The sequence below is a fragment of the Phytophthora cinnamomi genome (assembly GCF_018691715.1).
Source record: "Phytophthora cinnamomi strain GKB4 chromosome Unknown Contig14, whole genome shotgun sequence".
Taxonomy (NCBI): domain Eukaryota; phylum Oomycota; class Peronosporomycetes; order Peronosporales; family Peronosporaceae; genus Phytophthora; species Phytophthora cinnamomi.
In genome coordinates, this window is record NW_027150947.1 from 1548163 (window position 1) to 1570534 (window position 22372).

The following is a 22372-nucleotide window of genomic DNA, read 5'->3' on the forward strand; positions in this document are numbered from 1 at the left end:
TGCTGGTGCCATGGAGGGATGCTACCTCACCGCCTTGCCGCGAGATGCAATGCGTTCGCTTGCTGGGTTCTCACCAGACCGACGAGCCTTTTTCCTGGATCGTGCTTCACTCGACCCGCCAGATACTCTGCGACGAGAGATCTTTCCGTTCGTAGAGAACTACCTCGATGCGTACATCAAACAGTCAGCACCTCATGTTGCAACGGGTGGCTTCTTAGAGCTATTACTCTACCTTCGCACTGTCGTTCTATAAGACGCCGTGCTGCTTCGTGATGTGCACCCTGTGCACAAGCTGTGGAGTCACCCTTTGTTTCAATCCCGCGATTTCAATGAATTTGCTTCAAAACTGAAGGAGAAGATGCTAAAGGAGAGATCGCCCCAGGTAATGCATTTAAATGAGATTGCTCCTGACTTGATGGACTACCTAAATCAACGGCATCAGCAAACGCTAGCACATATGACAACAAGACAAACGCAATTGGAACATCAGTTCGTAATTTGGCAGGTGAATTCAAGCAACTTACATCAGGCGCCGCTGCCGTTCGACTCACCGTTAACTGGGGAGACACTGGTGCATCAAATCCGGTGTCTCAGCCGCCCACCGGTCGACCTCTTCTCCCAGTATCGTATAAAATGGTGCGGGCTTTAAAAACGGTTTACCAGGTCTGGCAGGAATGGTCGCTTGGAATACACGGCGGTCCTGCCGTGCGGAAACTCGAAGAACAGCATGGTTCTTCGAAACACCGCAGCTGAGAAACGCTTTTACTTTCGATGCGAGCGAATTATTGATCGGGTCCTTGTTATCGTGCAACAGCAGAGCGTTAGTCACGAAGAAGCGGTTTGTATGCTTGAAGCACTACGAAATCAATCCCAGCTTACCCTGAATGCATTAAGTGATAGCCTAAAGAAAAGTACATAGTCTGTGAAACAAGTTAAATGCCATACATTACTGTGTTAGTAAATGCCCACCCCGCGAATGTCCAACTTACTGGTGCATAACTTACCGTGTTGTCCTCGTCGCCCGCCGCCTACGGGGCCATCACCTCCCTTACGCGGCGCCGCCTCGTGTGTGTCGCGCAGGTTGTCGTGCTCGACCGGGGCCTACGGGGCCATCACATGCCTGACGCTGCGCCGCCTCGCGCGTCTCACGTAGCTTGAGGGCTCCCCCAACCACTATCGGATTGCTGAATGCGAGTGGACGATAAGTGCCCCGCGGATGGGCTCCAATACCGAAGGGTTATCTCGGGTCCCGACCGAACGCCGTCCTATAGTGAAATCCAGGCAAATCCAGACGAACCGACGCAGCTGATATACTTGATTTTGCAATTCAACGAGGTTTTATATAAATAGTTTTTTTGTCTCCGCGTGAGGACGCGTTTGTGGTGAATATCGGCGATATGGCGGAGAGATTCACCGACGGCGCTTCCAAGTCCACGCTGCACCCCGGGCAACAGCATGAGCGACTACGCCGAGTCCAAGATGGCCAACGTGCTGTTCACCCTGGAACTACAGCGGTGGATGAGGGACAAGGACGTTGACAACGTCCTCGCGGTGGCCGCTCACCCCGGCGTTTGCCACACGGAGATCTGGAACAAGTACATCCACAGCAAGCTGAAGGGATGGCTGGCCATGCGGGCGGTGTAGCTGCTCCCGTTCCTGCCGCAGAAGATCGGTGCGTTGCCGACGCTGTATGCGGCGACGGTGGAGAGCGTTCGCGGCGGCGAACTATACGCTCCGAACGGCCTCGTGACGCTGAGAGGATACCCCGCACTCGATGCCCCGCACCCGGCGAGCCTTTCACCCGAGCATGCTAGCAAGCTCTGGAGACTCAGCGAAGACATGTTGGACGCCAAGCGCTGCACAGCATGACACGGCCAAGACGTCGCCCTTACGCTGCTGAGGTATCGGGCGGATTCATATCTACTCGAAAGGATTCAGATTAACTCGAATAAATATTAACTCGACCAAAACCGGAGTTAGAGAGCATTAAGCATGCATGTCGTCGTGCAGCCGCTGGTGTAGCAGAGAGCGAAAGTGCTCAGCTTTTGGCGCATTGAATCCTCCACGCGTCCACTGCTCGATGTCATCAGCAATAGTCGGTGGATCAAGCCGCGCAATCCTGGTTGCAATCTCGTCCATGTAGTGGAGTAGATATATGCCGCAGTCCAAACAATTTTTCTGCTGAGGCTTCGTCTTGCAGACACGGGTCATCCATTCAAAAGCTGGAGAATCTTCACTCGAGCTCTTAGTGTACACCTGCGTCAGGAACCACTTTAGCATGTCGAAGACATATTGCGCAGAGTGCACCCCGCCCATTGAATCTACATGATAGAGTTTCGTCAGTCCTGGCGGTGTTGGGTTCTCCACAATGACAAAGGTCCTGTGGTTATGGCCAGACACTGGAATCAGTACGTAGCGAAAGTTAGCCCAATTGAAAGATCTCATCGCCGATTGTAGCTGTTGCTTCCGCTTCTTCGGCGAGCGCACAGTAAACGCTGTCTCAATTTCTTGGTACAGCCCGCTGCCGCAAGGGCTCACCACGCCAAGCTTAGATGTCATGTATCTATACACAAAATAATCCAGCACGTTTCCAGTCGTGGTGGCGCCATTGAGTATACTATCCGAGTCGTCGGAAAACACATGTAGCATGCGGTCAGATCTCGGGTCTGTCCAAATCACGAGCGGTGTGTAGGGAGGGAAGCGACCTCGGAAAAACCGGCGCGAAGCAGAACTAGCTGCACTTGTCGAGCCTAACGCAGCAGCAATTCCACCGCCGTCGTATCGACTTGCGATGACACCAGCGATAATCACTTCCGCGCCCTTGTCTTCCTCAGATTCGTCATCTTCCATACAAACATCGACTTCACTTGCCGCGACATCTTCAACGTCACCGCCGGCTTGCTCCATGCCCACGTCACGCTCATCACTAACTCCAGGGAAACGACTATCCACATCAGACGATCCAGTGTCGGAACCGGGATTAATCTCGATAGTGCTGTGCGTTTCAGCACGTGTAGCCAAATCGCCAAAGTCGTATTCTGCCTCACTGTCGCTGCTTTCTCCGCCACGCCCTTCACATTCTACCCTTCCATGTTTCACGTAACCCGTTAGTGGCTGCCTCGTAGGCCTTACGTCATTCGATGTCGCCGTCATCTCTGCAGTATCTTGCACGGCTACATCCGCTGCAGTCATTTCATTGTTAGCAGCATCAGCAGACGTTTCATCCTCCGCAGTCTCGGCGGTGTCGGCAGCAGTCTCGGCGGTGTCGGCAGCAGTATCGGCGGTGTCAGCAACGTCGGCGGCCTTTTCAGCCTCAGCGACCTTTTCAGCTTCTCGTGTTTCCTTAACGCGCGCAGCCACAAAATCCTTGTACCGCACGACAAATCTTTGTACCCAATTCTTTTGCGCCAACTCCGTCTTGTCCTTGGTAAACTCAGGGATTTCCTTGCAATACTTCAGCAAGTCGACGTTGCGTATACTGCCTTCGAGGCCAATGGAAGTTTTATAGTACTCCAGCACCCGCAATTCGTACGGGGCGAGTCGGTGGGGTCGCCCCCCGCCCTTTTCTCGCTTTCGCTGAGCTGCTCCGGGGGGAAGGGGGTCGTCGACCATGGTCCACAGCTTTTTTTTTCAACCGTGTAGTGTGCCTGGCTTCACCCCCAAGTTTCTTGCAGCCTCACAGACACCCCAGCCCGGGTTCCGTTTCCACTCCTGCAGCCTGGCAAGCTTTTCCTCCAGCGTCAGATTCTTGCAAGGGCGCACCATGGCCAGATATCGCGCGGCGAAGGGCTCTGTCCAGAGGAATCCGAAGTGGGGAGGATGGCGGGGGAAAGAGGGGGGACTGCCTACTTACGTATGCCGAGTTCGAGGTTTTTGTATCCTTCGAGTTGTTGTGATTTAATCGAGTTATAATGAATCAGCGTTCGAGTTAAATTCGATCTGCGTTCGAGTTATAATGAATCTTTCGAGTTATAATGAATTGTTCGAGTTATAATGAATTTTTCGAGTTAAACTCGATCTGAGTTCGAGTTGTAAAGAACCCGTCGTGTTGACAGAAAGGTACCATTATCATCTAGTCAACTCGGGTAGCTTCTTCGTGAAGGCATTCAGCGACAAACCCGACTTGCTGCGTTCCATCTCGAGCTTCTCTGCGGCATTTTCGGTAGAAATATTGTCTCGCTCCGAAAGGACAGCAATGACGTCATAAAACTTCTTTCGGCGCAGGTGAAATCTAGCTTCCGTGGGACTTTTACGCCAGGAGCTCCCGTACTTTTCAGTTGTCTCTCTGACGGACATTTGCCCCGCTAGGCCACACGTGTACTATTTCCAAAAGTTCACCACAGTGGTCACAGCTCTGCTCAAACGGAAATCGGACGCTGATGAGGGATCGGTATGGGTGGTGTTCTGCACTCGTGGTTGGGGGTGGCAATCGGTTGGAGATCTTGACAGCTCGGACTCGGTGCTGATATCTTCGAAGCTGAGTACGATACGCTTCTTCGTAAGGGACTTTAATGAGCTGACACTAGCCGTCAGTGCATCAACTTTCCCGTTTAGAGCGTCAAATCCATCTTTTAAGGCCTGAGCCACATGTGGCACAACTGTTTCCAGGATGTGATGCGTGGGCTGTTCCAAATGCGGCATTGCGGACATCAATTCGGCCTCAAACTGCTTGTATTCCTCTGTCGAGAACAACGAGTGTTGCCACACAGGATGTTTTGGGTATTCGCGTCGCAAGATGACTGAGTCTTGTAGAAATACTATGCGCATGTGTCGAAGCATTTGCAGAAAGGCGCCAGCCGCAATTTCACTTTTTTTTTTCGATTCACTAAGGCTTCACCACAGGGCTCGACTTCCGGATAAACAAGTTGTTGCAGCTCGGTACTGGGGATTACAGATGCTCTGGGCAACCAAAAGCCCCCACCTCGTGTCGAAAAACCGGCCAAAGCCCGCATGGCTTTCTTTGGTAACGACGTCAAGTAACACCCCTCCATTCGGGCTGCATTCCATCGACCTAGACGTCGTATCTGCTCTTCACTAGCGCCAAACGTTTCAGCTAACTTTGCGCCAGAACCCCGATTTGCGTGTGTCCACACGGTTGAGTCAATGCCACATGCGTCAAAGGCACGTTTGACCCTAGTTAATTGCGTAGTGTATGAGATCAGCTTCGTGCGCTCTTCCCCATCGATAAGATGGATGTCGTACCAGTTTTTACGGTTGCTTACGTCGGGAAAAGGTTCCAGCTTTATTTGCCACCGCCAGAATAAATGCATAGCGACTGCGTTTAGAGGGCAGATTTTGACTTCCTTGCAGCGCATTGCCGCGCGATATTCAATTCGCCCATGCTGATTGGTTTTACCGCGATTCATGATAGTCACCAGAGGTGTGCACATCTGAGGACCCTCGTCGGGAAGCTCCAGCGTCAGCATGTCTGGAAACTCGATGAAGCGCCGATTTTCGCCACGCGCTAAAAGGGCATGCCCCAATAAAAAGTCCGTCCGATCCCGCAAACAAATTCCATCATTGTCAGACAGCCAGAAATCTTTTAATTACCGCATATCGTCCAAATTGTAGCCGTCAAGAACAGTGCCTAGCCCACGATCAGTGTAAGACTTCCGTTTCCACTCAGTCTCCGTCCGCTTTAAAGTATCAAACAGGTCATGGTATGCCTTGCCATGCGGGTGTGGATGCGTGTTGATTTTTAATGTCTGCTGCAGCTTGTACAGGTCAATGACAGCTTCCGCATACGACTCGACTCCAGCCATACTGAGAGGTTGCGGCGTGCCATCCTCGGTCTTGGCGCACTTATTGCCACGAGGGATGACAAACTTCTTCAGGAAAGCGACTAGTTTCCCTTCGAACACAATGCAGCCGTCGTCGTACTCCTTCTCGGAGCACCAAGCTTTAAATTCGTCTTGTTTCGGTGCATACTGCTTCACAGTGTTCTCTGGTCGTGCTGTAGCATGTTCTGCCACCACGGTGGCAACTACATCGTTGATTTCCTGGGTGTTTGCGAGGGCTTTGCGCGTGGAGGCGTCCATGGCGAACTTGGAAACTGCGTGCTTGGGAACTTCGTGGTTGGCGTCTCGCAAAGCAAACGAAAAGGGGGAAAGGAGCGTACGCTTTACTGGAGGTTTCTAGATTTTGGGGTTCAGACACAATTGTAAATACTTCGAGTATCTCACGGCTATGCGCTTAGTACCTCAAGTTTTAGCAGGTCCGGTCCCAGACGTCGTCGCCCTCGTCTGGTAGATACCATAAGGTTCGGTCTGATCATCGAGGATGGTCACTTCCTGGGTCTTACATGAGACCTCGCCAAACAAAAAGTTACTTACGAACCTAAGTACGAATCGCGAGTTAACCGCATGAATCAAAAGAACCATGTCTTGTGCTTCTTTTAACCTATTAATTGTAAGAAAATGTTGAGAACTCGTGGAGCTACCTCGGTCCAAAAAATATCTCTATTTCCAGACCCCCGAAAGTGTGACCTCAATGTCTTTTTTAATTTTAACATATTGTATATTATCGGAAATCTCGTGTAAAACTCGGTCGAATTAGAGTTATTTTTGCTTTCTACGAGTGTTTTTAGCTTTTAATTTTGATACCCGGTTATGTACGAACTTTGATTGGTAAACTTTTAACGTGATTATCTCGAAAACTCCAAATGGTGGATAACTTTTTGTTTGACGAGGTCTCATCATATTATGATGTTTGGTGGTTTCTACAACACCGGTATAATTACCAGAATATAACTCGTGACACGTAGAGATGGAGCTCATTGAGGATGACCAATTGCTCGAGGCGGCGCTGTCTCTGCTGGACGAATACAATGACGACAATAACGCCCGGACCCAGGAGGTGGCACATGAGAAGAGGACCGCTACCAAGACGAAAAAGAAGCGCAACTACAATCCGAACCGCGCGCGGGCGGCTCAATACAAGGAACTGCAGGAACTACGCGACCAGGTCCCGATGTTGGAGAGGAGACTCAAGATGCTCCAGCTCGAGATCGAGAATACGGACCCAAGTACGATGACAGTGGGGAAGCAGCAGACGATGGAGCTGTGGAAGAAGATGGCCATGTACCAGCGCCAAACTCGCCTGAGCTCCGAAGAGGAGAACAGGCGACTGCGCCAGCTCATCCAAGAGCACAACGAAATCACGACTCGCAACATACAGCAGTTGCTACAAACCAGACAGGGTCACGTCGAGGTACGAGCATTTTAGTTTCATTTTCTTGTTAAATTGGTTGTTAGTGACGTCGTTTCGACATTATGAACAGAAGATTGAGAGGCTACCAGACCCGTGGCCTTGCAGACGACAGTACCCGGTCCCAATGGGGAGTAACGACAGCGCATTGTTTCGAGATATGGCGGGGACTATTGACTTTGTGCACCGTCAAGTGCTCCGAGTGTTCTCACTGTGCCCGGGAACAATCACCGACGTGACGCTATTCCCGAACGCCAAGAATGCCCACCCGCGATTGTTTGCTGACAGGATGTTCCCCTTCAGTGTTGAATTAACGGGGGATGCCGCCTGGCAATACTTTGCGCACTCGTTTCGGCGGCCAACAACGCGGTTTTATTACCACGTGGAGTCGACCCAGGTACGATTGATTGGCTGCGAGTGGAATGTATAACATACCGACACAGGTCATTCTTGGTGCAGTCTTCTGGGATCGTGCGTGATGATACGATTGTCGAAAGCTTTGGAGAAGAACATCGCTTTGGCAAGGTTCTGCTTGACTTCAAGGTGAAGCAAATTGTTCGCCGCTATGAAGTTGCCGGACGCGTCGTGGTTGCTTGGCGAGCAATCCTCAGCCCGGATAAATTTAAGGGCGAGAGTCTGGGCGGAGTTCAATTTGAAGAGAAGGGCGCCCTTGTCGTCGAGCCCTACGAGGACCAGTTGCTTGGGTCAAACCAAGCCGCCTCCATCGTACACACATGGCAGACAATCACCGGTGACATCAACGACATCGCCGCCGAGGGCGACCAGAAAAAGTTAGTTCAGGATATGACGGAGTTCGTGCTTAACGGCTGTCTGCCAAGCCGAGCTTTCGATTTTATGGATCGCACGTTGCGCGCTCAGTTCCAGCAGGGTCCGACGCAATTGAATGGATTCACTCCATAAAAAGTAGTCTTGATAAACGCAGTATACATGAACAAGATGGTTACAGTGCACACACCACACAAGTTACACTGAAAAGTGTGTGTCGTTCCTTCTAGACTGCTCAATCAGCATATTCTCGATCATCTGAACGGTGCTCGCCGAGGATGATCCGCCCAATACAAAATCCGTCAGGTCCTGCACAAATTGCGGGCTGGTCCCTGTCGTGCTAGCCAGCGTTTCTGGAGTAATGACGTGCCAGATGCGTAGCTTGGTGAAGTCGCTAGTAAGCGTGTGCGGTTTGTTCGGTGGTGGTCGAATGACCATTGACCCTTTTTCAACGAAGCGAAAGCCTTGCAATTTCCTGCCCTGGAACTCCGCCGGGTCAATGTACGACCTCCAGGCCAGGACGATCTTGTCGGTCTCCACGTATCGCCGGAATACCTGCTTGATCTGGAAGTCGGCCATCCTCTCGGGTGCATTGATCTCCACGCCGAAGCTCTCCCCGACCGAGTCGTCCTGCACGACCTCGCCGGAGTCGTCTATCCGCCTCTCTCGGCTGTACGAGAAGCTGTACTTGTCGTGGTGGAACGTGTGCGCCAGGCACTTCCACGCCGCGTCCGCCGTCGTGTGGAGGTCGAACGGCAGCGTTTTGTCTCCAAAAACGCCAATACACTGCCCCTCCCCGGCGTCCACCCTATAAAACACCCTCGCCGCCTCCTGATACACGTCGTCCACGCCCACCTCGAGCTCCTGAAAGACGTCCTGGTCCGACATGTCCAGCGGGACGCCATGCACCCTCCTCGTCCTCTTCTCCTGCGTCACGCTCGTCTCCATCACCTGCATCACATAAAAAAAAACAATAAAAAAATACCATCTAATAAATATTTAACTAAAAAAACACTAAAAAAAAAGGCAGAAATTGCCGCATTCTGACCCTCCGGGCCACGCGCGTGTTGAGCGCGCGCTGCAGCATCTCGCGCAGCTTCTTCTGGTCCTCGAGCGCGCCCTTGAGGCGGCTGTTCTCGCGCTCGGAGGCCAGGCGCTGGTCCAGCTGGCGCGCCGCCAGCTCCTTCCACACGCTCGTGAGCGCCGCGTCCGCTGCAGCTCCAGCTCTGGTTCCACCTCCTCCATCCATGGCGCGGCGCAGCTGCGCGCGCTGCTCGCGCGCCTCCTGCACGGCGCTGAGCTGCGTCTCCAGGCCCTTGACGCACGTGCGCAGGAACTGGACCTCTCGGCGCCGCATCTCGCGCGCGCCGTTGCGGTGCTTGCTCGTGGTCTGCGTGAGCGGGTGCGCCGCCTCGAACGCGGCCCAGGCCGCGCTCTCCAGCGCGCGCGCGGAGCAGCCGCCGTGGCGCTTGGCGTGCTGCGGCTCCTGGTGCAGCGCGGCGTTGTACTCGTCCAGCAGCGCCAGCACGTCCGAGAACGTCTCGTCGTCGTCGGCCTCGAGCAGCTGGAAGGCCATGATGGCCACGCACGCAGGAACGGAATGCTACAGCGCCATTACATGTAATGTACAGTTCTGTCCGGTTTAACATGTCCCGATGACTACCAGGTAGACGAGGCGTGATTACGTTTTTGTTTTGCGGAAGTGAGAGATGTTGGAGCGTTTTGGACCGGGTAGTCACGGCGGGATTTGAAGAGGGAGACAGTTGAAGTTGGACGTGGATGCGGCGTCCAAGCGGAAAATGGGAATGGATACATCATGGAGACGTACTTGGCATTTCGTGAGAGGTGTTACTTCTACTTCGTAACTACAGGTTGGGGGGACAATGGAGGACGCGGTTGCTGTTTTGTTTTCCACGGTCGAAAGGTCTGCGATTCGACCTCCGAGGCGCCGATCCACGACAATAGGTAGGGTAAGTTATACGAACTTGGATGTTTGCTTGCTCATGGTCATGCGCAACGCTGGAACAGTTCGTTCACGGCCAGCTCGGAACGCATTGACAGCGCGGAGGAGACAGGTCGCAGTGCGCTGGTGCCGCGAGAGGAGCCGGCCAATTGGGCCAGCAGGTGCGCGTGCAGGTATCCGTCCGAGGCTCGCTCGCGCGCGTGCATGGGCGACGGGAAGCACCAGCGTTTCGGGTCGGCCTCGATCTCCTCCCGCGCGACGTCGCGGGCGCTGGTGGCGACCATGGACTGGTGCACGCAGACGTTGCAGAGTGTGACCTCACGCTGGATCACGTGTGTGTTGAGACGATCGTCACGACGCGGGTCGATCACGCAGCTGATGACGGTCTTCTTCAACCGGCAGGACGAGCACACGTACCGCCAGCACAACTGGCACGTGGTCGCCGGCTTCTTCTTCTTCCCGTGGGCGCTGAACCACGGTCCGCGCTTCTTGCAGGTCACGCAGAGCTTGCTGTCGGTGGCCGACACCGCTGCAGCGGCGGCAGCGGAGACTGTCACGGTGAGCGACCCGTGTCTTGCTTTCCGCTCGGGAAGTGAACGGGTGAGGCCTGCCAAGCTGGTTTGCTGAGCGACGTACCCCATTAACTGCTGGACCGGAGGCTGTCGCTGTGACAGCATCCACGCGAGCTTCTTCATGCGCCCGCAAAGCACGACGGTGCCAGTTGCAGCCATAGACTGGGTGGTGGATCGAACCGCAGCATTCCCACCGCTCAGACATGCGCGAGCGAACACCTCAACCGATCCGCGGCACGGACCTTCAGAGGCGTCGATAGTGGTGGCATCACCGTCGCGGAAGAGTATGCAGGTCGACATGTTCCCCCGACGAACGTTGGGGCGGATGCGCGTCTGTGGGAAGTGCACCGAGTGACGCAGTTGGAAACCAACGCGATCTCCGTTTGCCAGCGTCGTGGTTCCTGTAGCCTCGATGAAGATCAGATCTTCTCGTGTACTTGCGCCTGGAAGCGTCACTGGGTAGTGCAGCGGGTGGTACCGGTGGTGGTCGATGGTGGGGCCTTCCTGCTCGACCCATTTAACGGTCAGCGACCGGAACGGGTCAGCGGCCGTTGGTGTCGTGATCGTGGCCAGCACCGCGCCGTCCGTGATGTTGTCGTGCTCGTACGCGCTCTTCACGCGCATGGCATCTGCCGTAGCCCCCATTGCGCCGAACATGGCGTCGTCCAACGAGCCTGGTACGGACCCCACAAGCTGAAGAACCGGTAGCTCGACGCCCATCAGTGTCGTTGCTCCAGCGCCGATGTCGGCGCTGTTGTTGCTAACGGTGGTAGACCTGCTATCGGAACTGTTGGTGCTGTAGTTACTCGTAAAACTGCCTGTTCGGCGACTGAAGGCGCTGGAGACGCTGCTGCAACTGCTGTCGCGACTGCCAATGCTGGGCGCGTACGTGTCCGCATCGGAGAACTCGGCTGTTTCGGAACTGCGGTATCGAAAGCTGCGAAGTCGCATGTGTCGGCGCATGCGGCGCTCCACATCCTTCCGTCGGCGCTGGAGGAATACTCGCAGGTCGCGCTCGTGCTTAATGCACTTCCAGTGGTTGCCGTCTACCTTTCGGCGGTCCTGCTCGATGAACTTCTCGTACTGCACGACGGTGTTTTGCACGAAGATCCGAGCGACTGCTTCAAGTTGAGCTTCATCCTCGGTCGCTAGCTGCAGAGGAGCGAACGGGCTCTTGAACTCGGGAGATTTCGCTGACTTGTGGTGGATACGCATCGCGCCGACCTTCTTGTTGGGCCTGTTGCTGCGATGGGTGCACGTACACACCTGCTCCGTGCAAGGTCAATTCTCGAATGAGGTGTTGGTGTTGACGAGATGGAGCTCTCAGGCGAGCGTGTGGCCTTTGAAGCTGAAACGCTGGCTGCAGCGTGCCGAGGCTGGGGTGCTCAAGATAGGCATGCAAGCAAAGGAGGTTTGCAACGGCCCCAACGTTGCGCGTTGCCAACGCCACTCTCGGGGCCCCGTCAAGGCTGTCGCATAGTGCAAGTCTTGCCACACAACGGCGCCGTTTGGGCTTGATGGCCAGCACAAGAAAGACGCTGCGGCGGTGGCGCCTTGGCGCTGATCTGTCCACGGCGATGCAGAGCTATTGTACCTGATTGTGGAGGAGATCAGCTCAACAACCGCCGAGGACGCCGCGAAAGGCGACTGTGTCGTTGCGGAGAATCCAGGCTCCTCCTGGCATGTTTGACCAGCCACTGAAACTCGAGCGCGCACTCATTGGCGGCGCAAAAGGCAATGAAGTGCAGGTCTGCGTCAGTCGAGGTTGGAGCAGCAAAATGCCTGGAAGGAAGTAGCTTGCGCGGCAATTCTGCGTCCAGCGGCGGAACCAGGTAAACACGGTCGTTTCGAAACTACTGGTGAGTCCGACATGGCTACATCGCGTATAGTTGAAGTGACGAATGTATACCTCATACAATATTGAAGTCCTAGCTTTGATCCGCATAGTCAGCGGACAAATGTAGCCATGTACAAGCGTATCAGAAGTAACGGAAAAAGGCAACATCCGCTGTAGACGAGAAAATCTTTGCAGCATTAGGTAGTATGGTCCGCCCTGCTTCCTACCTTTTCCACCGCTCTTATTCTTATAGGCGCGCTGCTGTGCTGACCATGCACCAGCAGCATTGGAGTTTCGCGCTGCTTCACAGTGGCGTAAGCGCCCCTTGTACTGAGTGGTGCTGGCCTCCTCGCCCCGTTTGTTGGGCTCGTACGGTGCGCCACCTTAGATGCATCCAGCGAGGTTTCACGCAGCAACCTGTGCCAGCCACTTTCGTCATGGATGGCCGTCGTTTCTCGCTGTTTATAACAAAAAGCTGTGGATGTCGCTAGCAACAAAAACTCTCGCTTACGCTGCCACCGCTGTCGAGCACCGGAGGCCAGCACGGAACGAGGGGGGAACATGTTGCTCGCGGCCACGACAGCGCCCCGGGGCCAAACAGTCGTCTGACGCACGCGTGGCAACTTCAACCACTCCGACACCATGCGGCCTGGCGAAAAGACAAGCGCAATGCGACGAAGCGGACTTCAGTGATCGACACCCGTTTCTACTGCGAGCGTCTCGCATAAAGTATCTTTTGGAATAAGATGCGATGCATCAATTGATCTGCGTCCATGTAACACCTCGAGGCACGACTTCATTGCCCACAATACATGGTCAGCTAGCTGCTACATGTACCTGCAGCAGTGACACAGCTTCAAGGTGATTTTAACCAATTAAATATAGCAACCATGATATCTTGACCCCCTTTGACGTAGATTCCAAGAAGACCCTTCCCCACAACGACACCCGATGGCTACCAAGGCTTTCATTGCGACGTCCAGCAAGGGCGCGTTCCAGCGCGAAGCCTCGAAGTTCCGCAGCTGGGTCGAGCGCAACAGCAGCGCCGTCTTCCCCGCCGGTGTGTAGGCTTACTTATCACACAGTTCCCCGAAAGAAAATTTCTAGGCGTCCGTTATGTGAGACTTTCGTGTCGTGCTAAATTGCGATGCTCCTGTTGCTGTATCTTCGATAGAGAAGCACCGCTACCACCTGTACGTCTCACTGGCGTGTCCGTGGGCCTCGCGCTGCCTCGGAGCCATGTACCTCAAGGCGCTGGACGGCATCATCGGATTGTCGGTGGTGCACCCGGTCTTCCAGCGCACTCGCCCCAATGACGAGAACGACGCTCATTGTGGCTGGGCCTTCGCCGACCCCGCTACGATGCCAACGTTGAAGGGGCCGTCCGGGCTTGGAGCGTACTCATCCAAGGGTTGCATCCCTGACACTGTGAACAATGCGAAATTCGTGCGAGACCTGTACGACTTGTGCACAAGTGAGCCGACGCGCTACACGGTGCCGCTCCTGTGGGACAAGAAGACGAAGACTATCGTGTCGAACGAGTCGGCGGACATCGTACGCATGTTCAACAGCGAGTTCGACGACCTGGTGCCGTCCAAGGTGGACTTGTACCCGGAAGAGCTCCGATCCGAGATCGACAAGCTGAACGAGTGGGTGTACAACGATGTCAGCAACGGCGTGTACAAGTGCGGATTCGCTGCGTCGCAGGAGGCGTATGATGATGCAGTGACGAAGCTATTTGCCGGTCTGGATCAAGCAGAGGAGATCCTAGCCGCTCACCGGTTCTTGGTGGGAGATCGCTTCACGGAAGCCGATTTGCGCCTCTTTACGACGCTGATCCGCTTCGACGAGGTGTACGCGGTGCATTTCAAGGCCAACAAGAAGCTCATCGAGCAGTATACTAACCTCAGCAACGTACGTTATGTCGAAATTTGTGTGTGTGTTTTTATAAGGCCGAGTGGAGTTGTCTAACTTCTGCTGAGTTGCGCAGTACGTTCGTGACATCTACCAAATGCCGCCGATCACCAAGAGTGTCGACATTCAGCAGATCAAGTTGCACTACTACGCATCCCACACGCATTTGAACCCGTTCGGTATCGTTCCTGCGGGGCCTGGTGTGGATTTCACGCGCCCTCACGACCGGAACCGCTTCAACAATGCTGCTCTACCGAGCTTCTAAGCCTACGAATGTGTGGCCAGAAGCATCTCGATTCCCATGTTTCTGGTTACTCAGTGGAGTTTCAACATCGGCGTGTCAAGAATTGTGCAGCTTGTGTTTGTTAATCTGCTAACGATAAACCAGGCCCATGTCAACCTCGAGGGCCGTGGGACACACTTGACTTGAAAAGTTACACAAGCATGCCAACTCAATGATTACATTTCCCCCTCTGTGTATTTTTGTCATTGAGGTATATTGATGTCACTTAACTGATTCCCCCTCTGTTGGTGTCCATCCAATCGCTAAATGTAGTGTACCTTTACGCGATCTTGCTCGCTTGGCTTGGAGCACTTGGGCAGCTTCGTCATGACTATCTGCCTTAGCGCGAACAACTGCGTTGCGAATGGTGCTTGGGTTACATTTGTTGCGCAGCAATTCATCGACAGCAACTTGACATATCCAAGATATGATTGCTATGATTGCTGCTGTTTCCATCGCAAATGAAATGCTCGACTTGTTACAGCACTTTCTCCACTTCGATTTTACCACCAGTAACAGCAGTTGCCAACGCACGAGTCAGGGAACGAGAGTCGACTGTGTCCATCATTTGCTGCATCAGTTCAGTGTAGCCATCCGCTGCAGCATTCATGAAAATAGCTGTGGATGCTGCTGGATCGCTTTTCTTCAGCAATGCCTTCGTGGCTTTGGTCTTCATATCTGATGAAACATTCTTCAATGCTAGCTGGATCGTTTTCTGATCGCTGTGTGAAGAATCCCATAACCAACGGAGGAGCGACTGCTTGCCGATCCTCGCAGCTGCCAGTAGCGCACTGCTTCCGTCATATCTTCTGCAACTTTGGGTGAGGAGCTTAGCGATCTTGCTGTTGCGATCTGATACGGCCTTCTTCGATGCTTCTCCAACGCTATAGTAGAGGCTGCTCTCCTTTAGTTTCTTCGCCTTGAAAATCTGCAGTAGTAGTTTCACGACGTCAGTTGAGTAGCGGGAACGGCCGCATTTAATGCGTTGCCAAAGCCCATGGAGATGTGCTCGCCAAGCATCTTGACCATCTCGACATTACCCCTCTCCACCGCGGAGAGGGATATTCGGTCGATGATACTCTGCGAGTATGGAACGCGCGCAAGAGTTTCAGGGAGTTTCCTGGTAGCAAGGTAACTGGGACCTTTCTCAGTCCAACGCCCCAGGAAGAGTGTTGCCATTGCAGGTTGTTCACTCTCCAAAGTTTGGCGTGTATTCGTAATTTACAGTGTATCTAGTTGGCAAAAAGCAGGAAACGCTCTAGCTTTCTGTAGTTGTGTTGTCGCTATTGCATGCTGGATGTACGCACAAGTTCTGCGATTCAAACCCATTCCATTCAAAGCTTTTCAAGCCTTTCTCTACTATCGTATCCAAGTTTAGTTGCTCTTTTTGGTACTTGAGGTACTTGAGATTGAGTCCACATACGGATAACCACCATTGTTAGGCCTGCCATAGTAAATCGGTCCGCCTGCAGGAGTTGGGGTCGTCGCTTGAGGTGTGGATGTAGGATAAGGATACCCACCATTGTTGGGTCGATCATAGTAGATCGACCCATTCGCGAGATTGACGTCGGAGGCCACTGTGACAGCCACTAGAGGAGCGATGAACTTCATCTTGGATGACGGAACTTGTTTGCTGGAGTACAAATGCAGGAATGAGGATTTGACGCCATGGGCGTCGCTGTAAAGTACCTAGTTTACGATCGCGCTGGATTACGCTACCGTTGCCTATCTGGAACAGGATCATCCGATCCCGACAACAAGCTTCTTCTTCTCCAATGTTGGGACCGGCTTCCAGATTCGCTGTTGCCTTCAGAAGCAACCTACTGCATATGAAGCTTCGTATGTTACGTTAGATTCGCTAGCATCGCAGAAGCTGCCAGACCGCAGCGACAAGTAGCTCGAGTTTATGATCTGCTATTCAATTCAGTTCTACTTTTGCCTCCTCTGAAGCACAACTCCTTCCCTCCGACTCCGTCCTCTGAGGGTCCAACGTTAAAGTCGTCATTCTCTTTTCACCACACTAATCGTCCAATTACCCGCGAACTATGACTAAAAGTTTACTAACGTTATGTGTGTATCACACTTGACTCGGACGAGTCTTTCAGCGCCATCATGGGGAGCAAACGATGCATGACACACCGCGTATAAATAACGTCCAAAGTGCTTAAAAGTGCTTAACATGTTCCATCAGTAGAGCCGATCGATTATCATCTGTCGTCTCAATAGCGTTTGATCGGCAGATATACTAAATCGAAGCCTCAATTATTATGTAGCGATGTCACTCACGACAAACGCGATAACTTCTACAAAGCTCTACTAGTGGGGATCTTTTGTTTCATGCTTTGCGCTGTAATTCTGATCTTACCGATAACTGATGACCACCACCGCCAAGACCTTAAGACTTTGGCTACCGGTATTATGCACATGAAAATGGGAATGCTGGAGTATGATGGATGAGTCATTCTGCAATTCGCAAGCATCCCCAAGTACAAGAAAATCTCTGCCGGATACAGCCGAATGCACCGCCCCCATCTGTATCACATACACGAAAAACAGCATGAACAACGTAGGCCTGCCAGTGTCTCGCAACCTTGAATAACTTACGCCTAGACTAGTGACATGCCTGATCGTCTGAATCACAAAAGTATGTTCACAATATTTTCTAAACTTGGTTTCGGTATGGTGATTGATATCCATGCTTTCACCCGGGTTCCGACAAATATTTGTAGGGAGGTGTATGAAGCCGCACCCCTAACCCTAATTAAATTTATTGGTTGAAATCGCAAAACAATAGTTGTGACTGTGAATTCCGCTCATTTATCTATCGGAAAGACCACTATACATGTATTCAGCCACACACAGACAACATGTCCTAGCTCCTAAGAAGCCACGTGGAGCATTTGCATAAACTTCATTAAGCGATATAAATATACCGCAGTTCTAACGAAGATTGGCCCTCCTCCGCCATCACCAGAGCCAACAATGCCGAGCTTGTACCTAATGCAGAGGGGATTAAGTAAGTAATTTAGCGTAGTTTGTGGGTTCAGGGAATACACCCGATTGAAAGCGCTGTATGGCATAGAAGCATCAGGAACTGAAAGGTGCTCCATCCTCGCAAATACTTCGATTTATAGCTGAGAAGAACGTCAAGCAATAGGGACAAGTGGCTCCCCACCATTTTGGATTTTCCATACAAATCCAAAAAGGTAGGGATCCGCGAAGGGAAAAAGCTACAGAAACATCAATGCTACTATGTTTGTGCGTTGGCTCACCTCTCGCGCCAATATAAGGTCAGTGATATGTGCCGTGAAGTTGCGTAGCTAACTAGTGCAACGCCCTGTCGACTGAGGCTGGCACTGAACAGCGGCTCTTGCGATCCCACAAGTCACGCCACGCTGCTGCTGCCGCTACTGCCGAAGAAAAGAAAAAAAGAAAGAAGTGTGGCTGGTTCGACAATCTGCCGGAGCACTTACAGCGAATGGAGAAAGGACCATCTTTTATGGCCCCAACGTTCACGAACCGGAAAAGTGGCTACGGGTCGATCAACGACGCGGTCAGGTACATGGCGTCCCAAGGTTTCAAAAAGAGCGACATCGACCTTTTCAAGGAGGCATATGATACGTTCCTCCGAGTGAATCGCCATAACTAGGCTACTTTCATAATGCCCTACGATACTTGGAAGGCGCCACTGGTTCGATGGGCAATGCGTTGCTCGTCGACCAAGTTGATGAGTGAAATCAGCTTCCCACACGCTCATCACGCAAATTTTGTTTTAGTAGCTCCTGCGTAGATCTCTCTTCGGTGCCGTGATTCTTGTCTGGTACTTGGTCCAAAACTCCAGACTCCAGGATACCTGGTGCTGGTACCAGTAGTGGAGGGAGGGAAGTAAGTGGTGCATTCTAGATGGCTTTTCGAGGCTGAAGCGAGGCTGTCCGTCAGCTGCATGGGCTCGAGGGTTCGTGCAGGAAGCGAGTCCTCACGGTCTGCTCGAGCTGCTGCACGGCGGTCAAGTGGAGCTATTGTCCCATCTGTCGATCCTTGAGCAGTGCTGCTCCAATACCCAGGGTGTAGTCCGGCTTTTTGGTCCACACCTCGCTGAAGTCCGAAGTCCAAAGTGACCCCCCCCCCCCTGCAATAACGTGGGGTGATATCACTTACTGTTACCTCGCGTCACCGTAACACCTCCCAATAACCCGAGGTTGACTTTACCGTCATTCTGACCAAAATTTTATTTTGTCAATATGGGGGGGGGTAGGTTTACAAATCTACATCACCAAGATTTACCCCAAACCGCCACAAATTACACCAAAACTTACCCCATCTGTCACTTTGGCCATAACGGCAGGAGCTGCTCACCCCGCCATCTGCGCGCCTCTTCCTTCGAGCGCCACGGCCGCTCCACGCATCCGTTCGCGCTGCAAGCCGCTGCTCCTTGCCCGCCGCCGTCTCTGCTTCATTCCCAGCCGCGAATCGCCGGCCACCGCGCCCCAGAAGCCTCAAAATCGAGGGAAAACCGGCCATGGAGGGGGACATGCCCACGGACTTCTTGCAAGACCTCGATTTGTGGCTCTCACAGGGAGGCGTGACGTCTCCCAGGATTAACAGACACAGCTTAGACGTAGCAGCAGCCAACACCGGCGTTTCGAGCCTTGAGGCTGCATTATTGACACCTACAGCTCATGAGACAGATGCCGCCACTGCAGACAGCTTTTTAGCTGCGCTGACGAACGATTCGCTGCCCTGGGCGGCGATCGCAGAGCTCCCTCCCATTGCCAAGGCAGCGGAGATGCTGTCGGCGTCGATTCCGACCGCCCCGACGTCTCAAAGTTCAGTAGAAGAGCCGAAACCCAAGAAAGCGCGGAAGGGCCGACCCCCGGCCAAGACGTCGGCCCTGGAGCCGCCGCAGAAGAAGGGCAAGACCAACAAGAGCACGAGCCAGAGGCAAAAGGAGGAGCTGGCGTATTTAAAGGAGAAGGCGGAGCAATTGGAGGTCGAACTGACCTCGATGAAGCAGAGGAATCGGGAGGAGCTCGAGAGGCTGCATAGAGAACAGGAGCAGAAGGAACTGGCAGGAGGCGAGATGTCCACAGCCGTGGTCACCAGGGGATTAAATGAGTTCGGTGCCCCTGCACAGCCGGAGGTGTCGCTGTGGGAACGGATCGCCAAGAGACAGAGAGAGGAGAAGGCCAAGGCCGAGGTGGAGAACGTCAAGCTGCGCGAGATGGTGCAGAGCCAAATGAGGCTTGTCAAGAGCTTCGAAAGGCTGCTACGGAAGCGAAGGGTACGTTGTAACGGGTGGTGGCAACCTGGAGTGTGTTGGTGAACTAACGTGATGGCGTCGTTGTATGACTGTGCAGATTTGGGATCAGCTACAGGAGAACAGCAGTAATAAGGATGGAGGAGAAACACGGAAGGAGGAAGAAGTGCTGGAGGAAATGGTGCGCGATGTCGATGCACGGTATACGCAAGTCGACAGGATTCTGGAGGAACACGGTCTTGGTGAATCAGACCCCGCGGTGAACGTGGAAGATGACGCCAACATGAGGTACTCGCCAACGGACGGCATGCACCTGGAGTACAAGGAGAAGAAATTTATGCCGTTCGGCTACAAGGTTCTGGACGACGTGGTGTGGCGGTCGTTCGGCGAAGGCAAACTCAAGCTTGAAGACAGTCAGCTGACAATCATCAAGAACACAGACGATATGGTGTTCTCCCGGACCATCATGCCCCTGTCCCGAAAAGGTTCAGGCGAGAAGAAGGACATGGGGAACTCAGTGAACCTCTCGGTCATGAAGCGATTCGACGAGGAGCTACGTGTCGTGTACGTGTGGCATGCCAACACTCGAGTGAAAAACTCGCGAGACGGTACCAGTTCTCCTGTACTTCTTGTGCAAAAAGGTTACGCGGTTATGGAGGCAGCAACGCTCCCAGACGGATCTCCTGGCAGTTCCATTCGAAGCTACACAATCTCTGTGCCTACGCTTTCAAGCCAGCCGTCAGAAGGAGAATCAGAGCAGCAGCAAGAGGAACACTGTGAAGTGGGTCTTCTTACAGAGATGGTATTCGCTGCATACCAGCAAAGCCGACAGAGTATCAACCAGATGCTCGAAAATCTTCTGCTGGACGAAATGATGGCGAGGAACGCGGCATCAACTCCTGCGACGTCGATTGCAGACACCGACATCAGCTTATAGCGTTCAGATTGGCATGGCGATGTATCGGGATATACGGTAGCCAAAGTGTGCGGTTCATCTCACCAGCCTGGGCACACTTGCAAGCGTAGACGCTGACGACTCTAACAGGCATGAATGAATGGAGCCAATATTTAGCGAGAATGCAGCCTCCAAGCTTTCCCAGATTGCGTGCAGAGTCGAGCAGTATGCAGAGCAGTTTGCTGTCCGTTTGAAACTTCACAGTGGGTGGGTAGGAACCGCTTCGCTCGTCATCAAACCAAGAGATGCGTGCAATGTGCGGTGTTGTCACAACGCTGTTGTGTAGGTGTGTGGGTGCACAGTGCAGACTGCAGCTGCATTGGTCCATTGATACGGGGCTGCGTGACGCAGTGCGTCAAGCTAGTGGCCCATAATCATCGGGAGAAGTGGCTGCGGCAGCCGGGCTGCCAGCCCGGCCTGAGAGAACACGCTGCCAATGGTGTCCTGTACAAAAGTGAAGCAAGCAATGGAATGCTACACGCGGTGCGTTTTCCTTGTCCACGATGCAACAATTTTAGGATTGCGACCACACCGAAAGACGATCCAGGTGGCTGCGCCTGGACACAATCGGCTTTGCATGACCAGTGCAGTTGTGGCCATCTTGCCGTCGTAAAGGACAGAGAATGTCTCCACGCATTCAGCGTATGAGTCCCGCTGAAACTCCAGTCGCAGCGCTGAGAAACGTTGAAACTGGTTGGCAAAGCCCCGTTTGGTGCTTGGGAATTTTTGCTCGGTGGATTTCTGGAGGCGAAGAGCAGCGATGAGCAACACTTTGAGAGCGTCCAGTGCTGTACATGTACTGTGCCGGTACATGTGCACCTCTTCAGCCCCTACACAGCAGCGAGTAGCAACGTCGGCTACGTACTGTACCAACAACCCTCGCGCCTTTGCGCCCCTCCGACGAGGTTCTGGTGCTGTGCACGCGAGATCGACTCGACGTCAGTGCGGCTGACGAACGCTGGCGTGCAGTCCCAGCTTCATCTTTTGGGTCGCTGCAAGTTGAAGACCTCTCGATCGCCACGGTCGTCATATCGAGGCCGGTTTCAAAGCCCGCTTCGATGCGACTTGATGGAACCGCATGCGGCGATCGCTGGGCGTGGGGATATCAGTGAATATGACGTTGAAGCTAGCTTTCCCCGAGACCGATTCGGCACATGAACAAACGTATCTCCATGTAGCTAGCCCACCCCCGACAAAATGCTGAGGCCACAGATAGCAAAACGATCTGTGCCCCGGACGAGCATGATGATGACCGCCATGTGAGTCTGGGCACCCCAAATCGAGCGTGGCTGGGAGATGCAGCTGGCGATCGATTTGCCTGGCTGCTCCCGGCTTTTCTGAAGATCTCGCCAGTGTTTAGAGGCAATTGTCAATTGTCAAACGATCGCCGAAATTGTTTAATTATTAAAAGACTGTTGAGTTGGCATGCTCCATTCATTTTTGTTTCATCCGTAAAAGGCCTCGCCTTTTGAACTCCCCATATTTTCAACTGGATGCACTCTACGCGTTGGGTTCAAGAGCATCTTTAGCATTGGATAGTCTCGAACGTTGGCTCCATACCAAAGAAACGCCAACGAAGTCCGAAGTCTCGCGAACGAC

The 22372-nt window shown here is 53.2% G+C and overlaps 5 protein-coding genes across 5 annotated transcripts; 3 read left to right on the forward strand and 2 right to left on the reverse strand.

Annotated features, from left to right (window-relative positions):
* Nucleotides 1-6765: 6765 nt before the first annotated feature.
* Nucleotides 6766-8127, forward strand: IUM83_01284 (M96 mating-specific protein family; the record flags this gene model as incomplete). Its single annotated transcript, XM_067925127.1, has 3 exons — nucleotides 6766-7209; nucleotides 7280-7603; nucleotides 7666-8127. 3 exons carry the CDS (start codon nucleotides 6766-6768, stop codon nucleotides 8125-8127), a joined length of 1230 nt encoding a protein of 409 aa, XP_067797633.1.
* A 63-nt stretch (nucleotides 8128-8190) lies between these two features.
* IUM83_01285 (M96 mating-specific protein family) lies at nucleotides 8191-9568 on the reverse strand (the record flags this gene model as incomplete). Its single annotated transcript, XM_067925128.1, has 2 exons — nucleotides 8191-8943; nucleotides 9041-9568. The coding sequence occupies 2 exons, from the start codon at nucleotides 9566-9568 to the stop codon at nucleotides 8191-8193; spliced, it is 1281 nt and encodes a 426-aa protein (XP_067797282.1).
* A 431-nt stretch (nucleotides 9569-9999) lies between these two features.
* On the reverse strand, nucleotides 10000-11742 carry IUM83_01286 (Zinc finger, RING/FYVE/PHD-type; the record flags this gene model as incomplete). The annotated part of the gene is made up of 1 exon (XM_067925129.1): nucleotides 10000-11742. The coding sequence occupies one exon, from the start codon at nucleotides 11740-11742 to the stop codon at nucleotides 10000-10002; it is 1743 nt and encodes a 580-aa protein (XP_067797118.1).
* A 1573-nt stretch (nucleotides 11743-13315) lies between these two features.
* IUM83_01287 (Glutathionyl-hydroquinone reductase YqjG) lies at nucleotides 13316-14543 on the forward strand (the record flags this gene model as incomplete). Its single annotated transcript, XM_067925130.1, has 4 exons — nucleotides 13316-13424; nucleotides 13539-13922; nucleotides 13983-14278; nucleotides 14355-14543. The coding sequence occupies 4 exons, from the start codon at nucleotides 13316-13318 to the stop codon at nucleotides 14541-14543; spliced, it is 978 nt and encodes a 325-aa protein (XP_067797281.1).
* Nucleotides 14544-19080: 4537 nt separating this feature from the next.
* IUM83_01288 (M96 mating-specific protein family) lies at nucleotides 19081-20755 on the forward strand (the record flags this gene model as incomplete). Its single annotated transcript, XM_067925131.1, has 2 exons — nucleotides 19081-19842; nucleotides 19919-20755. 2 exons carry the CDS (start codon nucleotides 19081-19083, stop codon nucleotides 20753-20755), a joined length of 1599 nt encoding a protein of 532 aa, XP_067797278.1.
* Nucleotides 20756-22372: the final 1617 nt, after the last annotated feature.